The 17380-nt window shown below is 36.5% G+C and overlaps 2 protein-coding genes across 9 annotated transcripts in view; one reads left to right on the forward strand and one right to left on the reverse strand.

The window, feature by feature from the left end:
• The window catches only part of LOC137243197 (micronuclear linker histone polyprotein), a 553070-nt gene that overhangs the window by 493416 nt on the left and 42274 nt on the right, over window positions 1–17380 (reverse strand). The window lies entirely within an intron of this gene.
• The window catches only part of Pkc53E (Protein C kinase 53E), a 222838-nt gene that overhangs the window by 181334 nt on the left and 24124 nt on the right, over window positions 1–17380 (forward strand). For 2 of the 7 annotated variants that reach the window (XM_067770586.1, XM_067770588.1), the window contains one exon: window positions 12044–12155. The exons of 3 other annotated variants lie outside the window; for them this stretch is intronic. In XM_067770586.1, coding sequence (XP_067626687.1) covers window positions 12044–12155 — 112 coding nt within the window. Of the gene's footprint in view, window positions 1–12024; window positions 12156–17380 lie in introns of all 7 variants that reach the window. 2 more of the 7 variants (XM_067770589.1, XM_067770590.1) reach the window with 1 other exon arrangement.

Below are 17380 nucleotides of genomic sequence, written 5' to 3' on the forward strand. Positions count from 1 at the left end.
TTTCATGTAAGGCTTTGTATCTATTTACTTATCTCCTATGGCTAGTACTAACCCATCCACAATCTGTTTATACCTGACCAGCGCCAAATCTGTCTTATTTCTTGCCCTCTCTAGCCGCATTATTTTACTATTCCTAGGACGTAATGCTTCGAGCAGATACTGCCACTGTTACGATGGAAATATCATATACATCACCGAAAATCCACGTGCCTTCGGGTGAGCCGATTTTTGGTACACCGCCTTGCTTCACATTCTATACCAGTGACCCTTGCCCAGGTCCCTGAGGGATGCAGACGATGTCGTTGTGCTTTCTTGGTATCTCATGCGTACCAAATAGGTGTACTCTGTCACTAAAACAGCTAGGAAATATTTTGGGCAAGGAAGCAGGTTTATCAAAGTTTCGTTATGTTGCCATTATCTGCATATAGTTCGCAATATCAAAAGCATTTCTTTTATCTAAGGTATTTGGTACACAGATCTTCCTTTTTTCTTCAACTCCAGAGATCCTTTCCCGTGCTATATTAGCATCTGTTTGTTTTACATCAGTCGCAGCACTTGGCGATGCTGTCTGTCTCTCTGCCACCACAAATCCATGCTAACAAATATTGAGTATGAATTATTAACTACCTACAAATTTTTTGCGCCAAAAGCAAACCATTATTTTCAAACTTCCTTGCCTTCAAGGTATAAAAACCAAAAAATAACTTAAAACAATTTATCTTCTAATTGCGCAGTTACTTGTTACCATTCTGTTGAGCATAAATTATAACATAAATAATTTCTACTTACTTCCACAAAACTGTTTGCCGAACTACCGTCGTAACTTTTAAGCACAGGAGACTTGTGCCTGTCAAAAATTTTGCAAAACATGCAAAGTAATTTATAAATATTTCGCAAATATTGTTTAAAGTTCAGTGACTGAAAAAGTAAATGCTATTTTGAATGTTTGAGTGTAAACTTCCTACTTCAGGAAGTATGTCGCTATAGAGGTATATGTAGAAAATAAAAGACACATACTTACACATACTTATAAGTACTTTAGTAAAAAATTTTCTTATGAAAAATCGTGCGTTTGACACACTGAGGGAGTCTAAACTTGTTGCTTTTGTTTGTAAACTATTGATTTCACCTTCCCTGCTCTACTGAAAAATTTATGATTAACTTTATTTGGGGTTAGCTTTATTCCACCCACATATATGTATGTATAAGTGTGTAGGTGCTTATAGCCGTAAGGGCGGTTTCTATACCTACATAGCATTTGCGTAACATTTGCGACTCAGTTTTTTGTTTTTGTCTTTGGGCTTTAAAATATATTTTTAATTAGCTGACGGCTACATAATTTCTTTTCCAAGCTCCTCATCAACTATTTTTTAAACTTTCATGAACTTGTTGCTTTTAAAGATTTGGCGCTCATCAATTTCTCTGTAATGCCCCCAAATGGGTTCAATTTTAATTGGAAGATTTCAATGCTTCTGTGTTTGTAATTTTGCTGTTGTTAGATTTGTTCTTCTTGACTTTTTCGTTATCCATACTTGTAATCTCTTCCACAACTTTCTCCACTTTTGGTATGTGGTATTGAAAAACTTTTGTGTGACATTTGCATTCGCTGTGTATTATTTGTTTTCATTTTCGTTGCTGTTACTTACTTTTATATTAATTTTATAACTTCCATCTTTCGGACTTTGTTTCTGCCGTCGCTGTTTTTTTGTAATGGCATCGACCCACTTTAGATTATTGCTTATTATCTATTAATGTTTGTTTAATGTTTTTGGGTATTTCACTTCCTCTTGGAATTTGTATGTCGAGTTTTTATTTTTCGTGTTGCTAAGTATTTGTTTTTGTTATAAATTTTAATGAAAGGTTTGATTACTCTTTTACTAATAAGAGATCTTGTTTTCTTACTGTAATTTTTATACTCAGTTGAGCAGAGCTCACAGAGTATATTAAGTTTGATTGGATAACGGTTGGTTGTACATATATAAAGGAATCGAGATAGATATAGACTTCCATATATCAAAATAATCAGGATCGAAAAAAAATTTGATTGAGCCATGTCCGTCCGTCCGTCCGTTAACACGATAACTTGAGTAAATTTTGAGGTATCTTGATGAAATTTGGTATGTAGGTTCCTGAGCACTCATCTCAGATCGCTATTTAAAATGAACGATATCGGACTATAACCACGCCCACTTTTTCGATATCGAAAATTTCGAAAAACCGAAAAATTGCGATAATTCATTACAAAAGACAGATAAAGCGACGGAACTTGGTAGATGAGTTGAGCTTATGACGCAGAATAGAAAATTAGTAAAATTTTGGACAATGGGCGTGGCACCGCCCACTTTTAAAAGAAGGTAATTTAAAATTTTGCAAGCTGTAATTTGGCAGTCGTTGAAGATATCATGATGAAATTTGGCAGGAACGTTACTCCTATTACTATATGTACGCTTTATAAAAAAATAGGAAAATCGGAGAAGGACCACGCCCACTTAAAAAAAAATTTTTTTTAAGTAAAATTTTAACAAAAAATTTAATATCTTTACAGTATATAAGTAAATTATGTCAACATTCAACTCCAATAATGATGTGGTGTAACAAAATACAAAAATAAAAGAAAATTTCAAAATGGGCGTGGCTCCGCCCTTTTTCATTTAATTTGTCTAGGATACTTTTAACGCCATAAGTCGAACAAAAATTAATCCATCCATTTGAAATTTGGTATGGGCATAGATTTTATGACGCTAACTGATTTCTGTGAAAATGGGCGGAATCGGTTGATGCCACGCCCAGGTTTTATACACAGTCGTCCGTCTGTCCTTCCGCATGGCCGTTAAGACGATAACTTGAGCAAAAATCGACATATCTTTAATGAACTTAGTTCACGTGCTTACTTGAACTCACTTTATCTTGGTATGAAAAATGAACGAAACCCGACTATGACCACGCCCACTTTTTCGATATCGAATATTACGAAAAATGAAAAAAATGCCATAATTCTATACCAAATACGAAAAAAGGGATGAAACATGGTAAGGTAATTGGATTGTTTTATTGACGCGAAATATAACTTTAGAAAAAACTTTATAAAATGGTTGTGACACCTACCATATTATGTAGAAGAAAATGAAAAAATTCTGCAGGGCGAAAAAAAACCCTTAAAATCTTGGCAGGTATTACATATATAAATAAATTAGCGGTATCCAACAGATAATGTTCTGGGTCACCCTGGTCCACATTTTGGCCGATATCTGGAAAACACCTTCACATATACAACTACCATCACTCCCTTTTAAAACTCTCATTAATGCCTTTAGTTCGATACCCATATCGTATAAACTCATTCTAGAGTCACCCCTGGTCCACCTTTATGGCGATATCTCGAAAAGGCGTCCACCTATAGAACTAAGGCCCGCTCCCTTTTAAAAACTCATTAACTCCTTTCGTTTGATACACATATCGCACAAACAGAGCCTAGAGTCACCCCTGGTACAACTTTATTGCGATACCTCTAAAAGGCGTCCACCTATAGAACTAAGGCCCACTCCCTTTTAAAATACTCATTAACACCTTTCATTTGATACCCATATCGTACAAACATATACTAAAGTCACCCCTGGTCCACCTTTATGGCGATATCTCGAAAAGGAGAACACCTATAGAACGAAGGCCCACTCCCTTTTAAAAATACTCATTAACACCTTTCATTGGATACCCATATCGCACAAACAGAGCCTAGAGTCACCCCTGGTACAACTTTATTGCGATACCTCTAAAAGGCGTCCACCTATAGAACTAAGGCCCACTCCCTTTTAAAAACTCATTAATACCTTTAATTTGATACCCATATCGTACAAACACATTCTAGAGTCACCCCTGGTCCACCTTTGTGGCGATATTTGGAAACGGCGTCCACCTATAGAACTAAGGCCCACTCCCTTTTAAAATAATCATTAACACCTTTCGTTTGATGCCCATATTGTACAAACAAATTCTAGGGTCACCCCTGGTCCACCTTTATAACGATATCTCGAAAATGCGACCACCTATACAACAACCACCACTCCCTTTTAAAACCCTCATTAATACCTTTAATTTGATACCCATATCGTACAAACACATTCTAGAGTCACCCCTGGTCCACCTTTGTGGCGATATTTCGAAACGGCGTCCACCTATAGAACTAAGGCCCACTCCCTTTTAAAATAATCATTAACACCTTTCGTTTGATGCCCATATTGTACAAACAAATTCTAGGGTCACCCCTGGTCTACCTTTATGGCGATATCTCGAAACGGCGTCCACCTATGGAACTAAGGATTACTCCCTTTTAAAATACTCATTAGCACCTTTCTTTTGATACCCATATTGTACAAACAAATTCTAGGGTCACCCCTGGGCCACCTTTATGGCGATATCTCGAAACGGCGTCCACCTATGGAACTAAGGATTACTCCCTTTTAAAATACTCATTAACACCTTTCATTTGATACCCATATCGTACAAACGCATTCTAGAGTCACCCCTGGTCCACCTTTATGGCGATATCTCGAAACGGTGTCCACCTATGGAACTAAGGATTACTCCCTTTTAAAATACTCATTAACACCTTTCATTTGATACCCATATCGTACAAAAGCATTCTAGAGTCAACCCTGATCCACCTTTATGGCTATATCCCTAAATGGCGTCCACCTATAGAACTATGGCCCACTCTCTCATAAAATACTCTTTAATGCCTTTCGTTTGATACACATGTCATACAAACACATTCCAGGGTTTCCCTCGGTTCATTTTCCTACATGGTTTTTTTCCCTTATGTTGTCACCATAGCTCTCAACTGAGTATGTAATGTTCGGTTACACCCGAACTTAATTTTCCTTACTTGTTTACTATGAATTTAATTTCCGTGTTTTTAAAGCTAGTTTTCTCCTTTCTCATACCCATATCTACTCCCTATCTGCAAACTTCCACTATTCCTGTAGGTCTTGCCTTTTATCTGCCTTTGCCTCAACATCTTATTCTTTTTGGCAACACTATTCTTTTGTAAAATATTTGCCTCTGTCTCTATCCACCACACACTTAAATTTTTTCTCTCCCCTTTCCCCTGTCTATATTTCTATCTCCAAACTTAAAGCATATAAAAGCCCAAGGGCTTCCTTGGATATATCATGTTATGTGAATGGACGCCCCGACCAAGAAATTATTTGAATCAATAGAGCAGTTTTAAAGCCGTGAAAGGGAGAGGCCGTGGCTGACTTTGAAATGGTAGGTGGAGGAAGACTTTACCCCCCTTAGTGCTACGTATCGGCGCCAGTTACCGTAAAGCAGAGATAGCTGGCGTGACTTGTTGCGAGCCCGCAAATTCCACTTAGGCGTTTGAGCTGCAATGAATGATGATGATGATGAACGTCCGCCTTCCTATTCCTAATGGTAAATTCGTTTTTTTTCCCTCTATTTGTTTTTCTTATCTTTTTTCTTTCCTTTTCTTTTACCTCCACTCCCTCTAACTCTTAAATATTTCATCTTTCCCTCCTTTTTTCTCCCTCTCCTGGAAGTTACGTCGCTTCCACTCTTAGCTTCTGTCTCCTCGAACTTCTTTCTTGCTTTCATCGTCTTATATTTTTTGTGGCGTTAAGCTGGTTTTGGTAAGTTGCATAGATGTTGATGGTCTTTTTTCAAATAAAGATCCGGCACGATCCAGAAACGTTGAACCTCCTAAGCCATCGAACCGCCTCCTTTTGCGAGGAACTAGTGCGAGCTACATCCTCGACTGGTAAATTAACAGGATTCCCAAGAATATATGATGTTAATAATTGCATTGGAGAAGCTTTGCATTGCGCTGGCAAACTGTTTGAATCCTGCTGGCATTCTCCATAATAGACTTTGTGGTGTCGACGTATGAGGCCTTAAGAGATTTGCTACATTGAATGACAGATTGAGTTGTATCCAGGTATGAATGCAGAAAGTGCTTTCTTTCTCCCCGCTTCGAAATCATTTCATCCAGCACCAGATATGAACTTGAAACTCTTCGAAATATCCTTAAGAATTCAGGAAGGTGGAAAGTGATGTGTAAGTAGATGTGAACAGTAAAAAATATGCCCTCACGCTCCTGCATCGCCTCTCTCTTCTCTCCCTCTCCTTCATTTTGTAGCTCATCGGAGGTTATACTGATGACATTGTTGTGGTTACGACCATTGTTAGGATAAGATGTACGGTTATGGCTACGAACTACGGGCAAAACTTTGATTACAAAAACTGATGGGTTGACAGGCTATCTTAAGGTGTCGTTTATGACTTCTGTTACATTTATGGTTAAGAGGTTACGGTTGCAGCTATGTTATGGCTACCATAATTTTCTAGTGATAAATACGCATATTTTTGCAACAAGTCTCGCGCTTACATGGCACTGACTTTATTTTTCCTGTATTAACCTTTCAACACCTACCCTCCCTACACCCCGTACTACAAATTTGGAATACTTTGAAAAACATTTCAATATCTCTTCTTACTCCTACAATCATTATTCTGACATATTTTCTTCCAATTGATTTATGTATTTATAACCCAGCCCAGGTATAAGAATATGTATTTATAAAGCTTAAATTTACTTAGTGAGGCAGTGCTCATTCATATTTTCAATAGCGACTTATGTGGTAGACAAACAGTTTATGCTAGTACACCCCCGCATATAAGTGCGTGGAACAATAGCGCTTGAGTTTTTGATATATTTTATTTTCTTGCTACAGCCTTTACCGTCGCCTTGCCAAAGCAAGGTTTTGAATACGAAGATTACTCTTACTATGCTATCACGCGATTATTCTCCTTGCACACGTACTTATATATTATATTCATATGCTGCCTTTCTCCCCAAAACACAAAAGTCAGCTTAAGCTCGTCACACAAAAGTTGCTCCTCAAGCAATGTCAATGCCAATGCCAATGCCAATATTTAGGGTCAAAAGACAAGAAAACAGAATATTTATGATATAATCATATTTACATACATACAAGTGATATATATTTATTTTGATTTTTTGTATGCAAATATTTGTATGTGTGTTCGTGATTTGTATGCTTTTTAAAATAAAATAAATAAATGTAAGGCGCGATAACGTCCGAAGAAATCTAAGGCCGAGCTTCTCTTCCAATTTTGGTCATGCTCCTCTTGATTTTGCCTACAAATTGGCCGGACGAGACCTAAATGTTTTATGCCGACTCCGAACGGCATCTGCAAGGCAGATGAGTTTTCACTGAGAGCTTTTCATGGCAGTAATACACCCGGAGCGCTTGCCAAGGGGCGACCCCGCTTAGAAAAATTTTCTTCTAATTGAAAGAACTTATTTCTAAAATTTTGTGTTGCTTTGCCCGGGGTGTGAACCCAGGGCATATGGTGTGGTAGGCGGAGCACGCTACCATCGCACCACGGTGGCCGCCGTATGCTTTTTACTCTTTGATCATTTACATATAAATTTGTATTTACACATGCGAAGTATTTACTTTAAGCTCTATCTTTCTGGCAGATTCAGACATTGAAATTGCAAGCATTTGAGATTCAAAATAGCTGGCTTTGGTGATTGAGTTATATGTGTCGCTTTTTGTATATTTGCATTAGTTACATATGTTACGTGTTATTTTTTCGCTTTGTGTAAATAAGTACCACTTTCTATTTTCTTCTTCTTTCAATTGGAGGCATTAATATGATATTCCACCACTCGTTGCTTTAGGTAACCTTCAACGTTTGCTTTATGCTTGCATTATTTCAAATTGTATAAATAGGGATTATGGAAATCGTTTCACAGCAAATTGTTAAGCATATTGAGCTTATAACATTTGTAAGAATTTATTTTAAAATTGCCAAAAAAAGCTTATCAGCATTTTTAAGTAAGTGTTTTTGATGTGTAAACATCTTTGCGCACGGTATAGGAGATTCGGAATATAAGCGTAAGGTATGATATGGCGCAAGCGTATCACTTTCTTATAAGTTTAATATCGAAAATTTATCCAATTATCATGAAAAATTTATCAATTATCTATCTCAAATTTATCGATATGTTATCAAAAAGTTCAAGATTTTTTATCGAAAAATTATCGCTTTGTAATCGGCGCATCACAATTTTTTTTAATTTATCGATTTCTTACCAAAATATTATCGATTTTCTATCGAAAAATTATCGATTTGCTATCAGACTGTTACCAAAAGCAATCGCTAATGTATCAAGAAATTATCGATATATTATTAAGAAGCTATCGCAATGTTGCAAATTTGTTATTAGCATGTTATCGAAAATTTATCGATTTTTTATTAAAAAGTTAGCTATTTTTTTATCGAATCGTTATCGGAAAATTACCAATTTGTAGTCAGCATGTTTACGATTTCCTATCGACAGCTCATCGGTTTGTTCTAAAACAGTCACCGATATAACAACAATATATGTAAATTCGATAAGACATCTACTACCTGTCGGTAACAACCCGAAAATAAGAAACAAATCATAAGCCGGCTATAAAAAGTCTATAACAAATTGGAATCTAGCCAAAATAACTCACTATCGATAGCAAGCCGACAATCAAACAATAACTTCTCGGTATCGGCTGTTACCGATAATAAAAACCGGCGAATTTCTACTTAGTAAATTTATCACTGTTGTGGATTAACTTCAAGCACTGTGCGACCTCTAGTCAACTTAAAAAACATTAGTTTTCACTTAGTATTAGTTAGTAGTTCACTTGTACTAACAAAGATCGAATTGATTTTAATATAAGCGCCACTGCTTATTCTTGCAAGATATAATGATGTAATTTGTTCAAGAAATTGCACTTTTGCTTTTTAGGTGTACCACGTCGTATGAGTGACATTTTTTATACGGCTTCTTTATACATATGTACATAAATACTTGAATTACCTACTCACACACATCGTGTAAATATGTTTATTCGCTCATGCTTTTCACTACTTAACATTGATGAAATTAATTAATTAGATTAATTTATTAAAGAAGCACTTTATGCCGCAATCTGAAATATTACTACGCTGCGCTTGGTGAGCTCATCTCTTCATTTGAAATTGATAATGCAGTACTTTTTATTGAGGGCATTTATTATACTGGCTGTAACGCTTATTTTGCTCGAGCTAAGATAAGAAAGCGCTAACCGCAATAATGACACTATGAATCTCCCATACTTAGGAAAAACGACAAGCCTGTTCAGGCAAAATTGACCGGATCTTCGTAAACGTACAAAGGCTCCTTAATATACTTTTTTTGTGTAGAAGCCACTCGATAACATTACCGCCATTTGCAAGATGGGTGAAGTATCATATTGTGCAGTTATGCTTTCCATAAAGGTATTTCCCCTCCACTACAAACTCCGCTGTCTTCAAAGGTAAATGTAGGCACTAACCAATTACAGTAACACTATGTACTTTGTTAACCATAATGGCATTTTCTACCTTGATTAGACTTTAGTAGCCACCATCCGTGAAACTCCATAGTCCGCCTTTATAACAAATTTCAGAAAGGCCTTAAAAAGCCCCACCTTCCGTCCATTACTAAGGCTGCAATCTTAGTGGGGCACTGTGAATAAATTATTGCACAATTGCTTCATCTCCGTTTTAGGCTCGAGTTTCCTAAACGTTAAATGGAATAATTGAGGCAGATCCTTACAAGCCTCATTTATGGGCTTCTAAAAATAATTAAATACCAGATCAAGCTTTATGGATGTGATGCTGTTCCCTGTTAATAATAACTTCAAAAAAATATCACTTTACCCTCTCTTATATGAATAATATCATGACGTCGAAATAGACAGTAAGCTTAACTGTGCAATTGTTGTTGTGTGTTAACGTACTTTGCTTGATTCTTAACATTTACCTCTAGACTATCACATAAGTTGAACTGCAACATTTTTTGCAAGAAGACTCCAAAAGTCTGACTGTTGGAATTTCACAGTCAAATCTTCAGCTGATTTTTCAAAATCGTTTCGACATCACATCCTTGAATTATGTCGAGGCCGCCCTCAAAGGAAAACTAGACAGAAGATAGAGTCCGCAGAAACAAGACGATCTCTCTCCTCAATAACAAGCTAAGAATGAACTGTAGCTATTCTAAGCGGACTTATTGAGTATAGGAGCCTTGTCTGGCTTAGAAATTACGACAGGAAAACAACGACCGACCTCGTTAGAACGTCAGGAAAAGCAAATCTCTATAGTTATTGGACTTGGACACAATTTCAGATCATTCTGATACCTCATAATCTAAAGGCGGCACTGGAGTCTGGTAGTTAACAAACCGCTGCTTTGAAAAAATATACTGACTTTTAAGATAAGTGCTAACTCTAATTAAAGCCTCTAGGAGCTCGAGTGAGAGAACTTTTGTACAGCTGGGGCCATCTTAAATATTCATTCACACCATATCAGCTCCCATCGATTGGAGCTATGCTAACATTACAATCAATACCGGTAGATATGTCTTAGTAAACCAAGTGTTCACTGTGTGCTAGCTATAGCAACTAACTAGAAGAATGACGGTACGTGACACAAGTTGGCTTTAGCTCAGGGCTGACTTACCTGAACCGAAGTCCACTATCTAGAAGAATACATCAAGCAGATGTGTAAGTAAAGTTCCTTCAGGCATGCGCATATGCAGCCGAAGAGAAGCGTGCGACAGCTACCGTAGATGCCGCTCTTCACTAATATGCATTTTTTCTTAAAGATTCCATAAAGTGCATCCCTAATCGAATTGACCTGGTTTCGAAAGACATTGCAATCAGCGAGTAGTCTTATTTCCGCTGCCGACAATGGGCCTTTAAAAGGCGACCGAAGCCTTCTTAGATCATTAAGCGTGACAACAATTTCTGAGCTACTGCACCCTAACAATATGATGAAAATATTTTTGTATTTCTAATCCACCATGATCTGATTTAAAACACGCCAGCAATAAGACCATATTTTGCTCAAATTGAAACTTCCATCAAGCTCAAAAACAACCAGGCCTGCTTAACCAACGAACCGATATCATTTCGTTACGAAAATCAACGTTAATAAACGAAACAAAGTCATTTCGTTTCGTTTATTAACGTTAAGAACGTAACGAAATGATATCTGTTCGTTGGTTAAGCATGCCTGAAAACAACATAGTTTATTGGGTCACCATGGCGTATACGTAACAGGCGAAAAATTGCTATATCATTTTTCAAGGCAACAACAGAAAAAGTGTTGTATTTTAATTTAACTTTGACTTTAGTCATATTTGTAACACGCTTTCGAATTTTCCGACTGTATGTAAATGACTATGTGTGTATTTGCTTGAAAAAATATATTTATATATGTGTGTTTGCGGGCAAATTTATTATTTGGTTGGATGGCGTTTCTTGTTAAAGCAATTTGTGTGAATGAAATTTTATTTTGATGGCAATTTCAACAATTTCTTCTTAGAGATACCAGTTAAAACGTAAGCCATATAAAATGAAAAAAAAAAAATTTAAAAAAAGTATAATTTTATATTTAAATATAAAAGCATACAAACGTACATTTGTTCAAGTAGACACCATGGGTTTAGATTGAAATGAAAATAGTTTTTACATTAGTTAAAGAACATAATAGTAAACTTTTCAAATCTCGAATATTAGCATATTTTTTTGTACTCTGAAGTTTGCAATATTAGAAAAAATATAGAAACTTTACACCTTAGATAGCTACAGTAGCGATTTCGAAATTCGAAAACCTTTTGGAAACTTTCTTATTTCTACATACAATATTAATTATTTGTTTTCGTTAATTTCTTAATCACTCCTTATACAGTACTATTCACCTAGCTCACTCATTTTTACGTTTCATACCTTTGCTATGCTGACTAAGCTCTCATACTCTACTGACTTCACTAGTATTTAATCCCTTTGGTACTCTATCTATGCTCTACTAACTATTTAAGTATTTCCTAAGTACGCTCTAAGTATTTTCCTATAACTTATTTATTTATTTACTTTTTTACATTTTCTTCCCCTAAGCTTTATGTTAATTTTCCATCAGTTTTCTCACCTATTCTCAGGCCCATCAGATGCCGCATAAATGGCAGCATGCCACATTCCTGTCACCGATGTTTTGCGATCATTGCGGTTCGCTGTTGCATGGCATCACGCATAAAGGATTGAAATGCCAAGGTAAAGTGTAGCAGCAGCGTTGAGGAGTAGTGCTGAGGAATTTAAATAGTTCTTATGTTTTTTAAGTTTTACTTTTTACGTCAGTTCGAGGAGAGCGCTGCCGCTTTTTTTCTATTTCTTCTACTTCTTTTTCTCTATTCCTCAATATTTACATTGAACTGTTTACTTTTTCTATCAATTTCCGTAGTGAATTTCTGTTAGCACTTTGTTCTACTATTCCTTTTTTTGCTGTAAATTTATTTTTTGTTTCTTAGCTAACCGTTTACGTATCTTCCAGAGTTGGGCTTAGCAAAAAATTTGTATTTACAGCATACTTATGAACAATTTGTTTTTGTTATTACGGGTATTTATTAATAACTAACATACTTGGGTATCGGGCAGACGGAATATATGGTCCCGTGCCTGTGCTTGGAAAAAAATTTCGGCCCACAATTGAGCCGGAGGGTTGGTGCTAAGGTACAGAAATTGCAGAACTTACTATACACGTGTATAGCGATGTTTCCAAATTAATGGAAGGGGTCGGGTCTGCTGTTCACTGTGTCGATCCAGAAATAAGTAGGTACTAAAGGCTTCCTGGTTACTGCAGAGTTTTTCAGGCGGAAGTTAAAGCCGCGAAGAAAGTAGCAGACATTTTGGAGGAACCGTGCTTGAGCTTCATTTATTTTTGTTGTTGTTGATGTAGGCCTTGGGGAGTGTTACCGATGTTGATGGTCCTTTGCCGGATGCAGATCCGGTATGTTCCGGTACCAAGCCCGACCATCTCGGGAACTATTTGGTATGACCACATGCTACTTTCTACGCCATAAACCACCTCCCACCCCTAGATCCATGAGGAGTTAGGGGTCGCCAGAGCCTCGGCTGTTAATGAAACAGGATTCGCCACGAATAGGTGAGGTTGCCAATTGGATTGGAGAAGCTATATATTGCGCTGGCAACCCCTGGAAATGGTTACGCTACACAACCTCTTGAATCTATTTGGTATTTTAATCGCCTCTTATGACAGGAATACCTACCGCGGGTATATTCTAACCCCTAACCCGCTGGGGTATTTTTTCTTAAGCTTCAATCGCGTCAATATGTATACTGATCAACAAAAGTGTTCTGGAATGCAAAAAAGCATTGAAAAAATTTCGCTCAGGCCGGACCATATATATTTACTGCGTTCTCAGTCATAAAATTATAGAAGGTAACGAAGAGGTCGATGAGTTGGCAAAGGAGGGTGCAGCGCCCACTGAATTGATGGCAGACGTTCCGATCTGTTTAAGAGAAATGAAAAGGAGACAGCGGTTGCATATGATCCATCATGCAGAAAAGGTGTGGACAGCGCACAACATGGAAGCGCACAGCTGCAAAATTCTAAGATTAGTGCAAATCGCACGACATAAAACTCACAAAATGGCTCATATATCTGAAGAGAGAAGACTTAAAACTCACAAGGGGCATGCTAACTGGGCACTGCTTTCTAGTATCACATGCTTATAAGTTAGGCATCGTTACTAACAGCAGATGTAGGAACAAACGGTCAAGCACGTTCTTTGTTTGTGTTCTGGGCTCGCCAAAGCAAGGCTCCAGCTTTTAGGGGTGGCATAGTTGCTAGATTTCGAGGCAGAACTTAAGCGAGACCTAGAAAACTACTAGTATTTGCCAAGATGTTGGAGTTATTCTACAACACAAGTCCTGGCACCTGATTGCCATTCTTCGTTTGGAAGCCAAATAAATTCTGGTTAAAGCTATGGACACATTCAGTCTAGGTGAAGCCTTCTTTGACCGGCCAGTTCAACCTAGCCTAATATACTCCGAAGAAATTGTCCTGCCAAAAATTGGCTAACCTCTAGTTAAAACCCGTTATTTCCTTATTTCCTTCCTTCTTGTGATTCTTCTGCTTTTTCTCATCTTCTGTATTTTTGATTTATGCTCCCTCACTCCCAATCTCACTCACACTTCTACTTAATTCTATTACCCACCTAGTACCTAGTGCAAGGTGGTAGGTCTTCTTTAGCTTAATAAAAGATTTTGGCTAATGATCTAGGTAATCAATCCAGTGTTGCCGAAATTTTTAAATTTCCCAGCAAATCATGGTATTTCCCATGTGTTGCTTTGTAAGCCCACAACAGAAAAGTGCTGCATGCTCCTTATTCCGTCGGTAGTTTCCACAAAATAATTTTTTTTCTGGGCGCCTTAACCAATAGTAATTTTAAAGAGGTTGTTTTTCTAGGATTACTAAACGCTAGAGCAGTGATCAATGCCGAACTTAATATACTCAGTTCGATACAGTCATAGTTGGGCACAGTGTATTTTATTTTTAACTCTAACTACAACTTAAAATGTAGTGACGGATCTACATGTTTTGGTGCAAGTCGGCAACGGCATCTGCCAAGCATTGTTGGGCACCACTTAAAAGTTAGTGGCAGTGGAACTGAAAATTTAGTGCACTGTGCCCAACTATGGTGCACAAGTTTTGACTAAGATCTATAAAAACTGATCTCATAGCTGTAAAATAAGTGGGATAAACCACCAGAGGTAAATACAAATTTACGCATGAGTCACAATTCCTGTGTTAGTTAATTATTTTTTGCACGTTAAATTATTCTAATTCCAACTAGTTACTATTTTTTGTTGCTTTAAACTTTTATAATTTTAATAAAATTTTCTTAACGAAAATTTCTTAAAAATAATCTAGAATTTTTCCCTGTTTAATCTTTTCTAAATTTATGATTTTATGTGTTCGTTTCCCTGCTGTATTCTGTTTGTTTGTAGAAGAAATTAAGAGCATACAGCTGGGTATAAAAAAATATAGTATTATTACCACAGAAAATCGCAGAAAATGTATCCCGAGCAGACCAATACTCTGGAATGAACAAACAATACACATAAAACCCATATAATTAATTACTACTAATTTCAAACAAATTTTGCATATAAATGAAACCCAAGTGTAAGCAGAGTGCCTTATATGCAAAATTTGCATATATATGAATATAAATTTATCAATAATAGTTAGAGGTAATAGCTCCCAAAGTATGCAAACCAAATAATTTTCTGCAATAAAATCATATTTCTTATTCGAAAAATATGCAAAACAGACACATGTGTTCGCTCTGATTACACAGGTCAACAAAAAAAATTTTATATTCGGATTCTGTGTTCAATTCTATAAAAAAAATGCAATTACGAATCAAAAATATATGGTTATAGCGATTTGAAAATTTTGCATATTTGCACCAGGCTAATGTAGGTCCTTTCGCGCTATTTCGGTCGATAGAGGGCGGCGGGTAGCTACCTGATGCAGCGATGCATAGAAAAAAGGTCTACTTAAAGCACAACATAGTCACCTTAAAAAAAAAACAACAAAAAAATGTGGCTGAGAAACAATAAAAAGGAGATAAAAGGTCCAAGATACACATAATTTTAGGTAGGTTTGGCAATTCGTTAAGTACATATGAAGAAACACATCGAAACTTTTACTGACGGATTGGCAGGCCTAGCAATAGAGCATGCCAGCTACCTGATAGCGTTTTTGTAAGTAAAATTTTTTTAAGAAGCTGCAGTTTCTTGGATCACTCGTTGTGGGCGACACTATGTTTTTGCGTATCACAGAGGAGTGATGTCTTCGAGAAGTTGTAAACGAGCGGCTAATTCGTTTTGCTATATATGTGGCGAATGTATTAAAAGAAGACAAAAAAAGTTTGATTTAACTAAAAACACAAGGATTTGCGAGACCTCTATAGCCTACTTCGGTCTACCTGTTAAAAACCAGGACAAAAAATGGTATCCACATGTTTCATGTAACTCTTGCAGAAGCATTCTGGAGCGTAAGTTTATTTTCTTTTTTTTATTGTACTAACTGTTTCATATATATATGGGGTATTCCAGGCCATTTCGACCAATTTTGAACTCGACCCCTTTAGAATTGGCTGAATAGCTTAGTCTACGACCCTTTTAAACTTGTTTTATATCTAAGTTGCCGTGGCTTTAACCGATCTCGTCCGTTTTTACTAGACATATTTTCTACTATAGGGAAAATTTGTGTACCCAATTTTATTACGATCCGTTAATTTTTCTTCGAGTTATGGCTCCCGAAACATAGAAAATTGCTTAGTCATAAAAGGGGCGGTGCCACACCCATTTTCAAAATTTTTAGTTTTTAGTTAGTTTTTTCAATTAAATAAAAAAAAAATTCTCGGCCCACTACGGGATTAGTGCGGATGATTGCAGAATTGATTGAAGTTTTTATGAGAAGAAAAAAAGGAAAAATCTCGAAAAACTGAAAAATTACAAAAAAAAACTTTAAAAATTTTTTTGAATTTTTTCCGAAAAGTACATTTAACAAAAAAGTACATTTACAAAAACGGTGTTTTTTTTTTAAATTCATAACTTTTTTTGAGTTGGATTAAAAAATTTGAAAAACTTCTGAAAAACGTCTTTCGTAAGCTAGAAAAAGAAAAAAACTTTCAGCCAATTCTAAAGGGGTCGGGTTCAAAATTGGTCGAAATGGGATGGAATACCCCATATACATATATCTACATATATATAATTGCATAATAACTGAAATTGTTATGAAATGATTTACGTTTTATTGTAGTTTGGTACCAGGGTGAGAAAAGAGCCATGAAGTTCGCAGTGCCGAGGATTTGGAGGGAACCGAGTAATCATGACACTGATTGCTATTTTTGTGTAGTAAAACCACTGAAAGGGAAACGTTTAAGGAAAACAATATATCCGGAACTACCATCGATATCCGCTCCAGTACCACATTCGGAACAAAATCCTGTACCTGATCCACCTGTGTTGGAAAAGCAACTATTCCCTCAAGGCAGCTTTCAAACACCGAGTTCATCTGCATCCGTACATTCCGAATTTGTTCCTCAATTTGAACCAGGAATACCACATCTCATCAACTCTGAAGGTCTCAATGACTTTTTAAGTCTATGAAAAGACAGAGGAGAGTTATTAGCATCGCGGCTTATACAACGAAATTTACTTACTTCTGATGTTCGAATATCTCGGCAAAGAAAGCGTCATGAAGAATTTTCTTATTTCTACAGTAAGGAAGATGGACTCTGTTTTTGCTATGACGTGAAAGGTTTATTTGAAGCAATTGGTATTCCTTGTAATACAAATGAATGGCGCCTCTTTATCGACAGCACAACAAAAAGTCTAAAAGCTGTTCTACTACACAATGGGAACAAATTTCCATCTATTCCACTGGCACATTCCATACATCT

Source organism: Eurosta solidaginis, chromosome 3, assembly GCF_040869045.1.
Source record: "Eurosta solidaginis isolate ZX-2024a chromosome 3, ASM4086904v1, whole genome shotgun sequence".
In the NCBI taxonomy this organism is placed as follows: domain Eukaryota; kingdom Metazoa; phylum Arthropoda; class Insecta; order Diptera; family Tephritidae; genus Eurosta; species Eurosta solidaginis.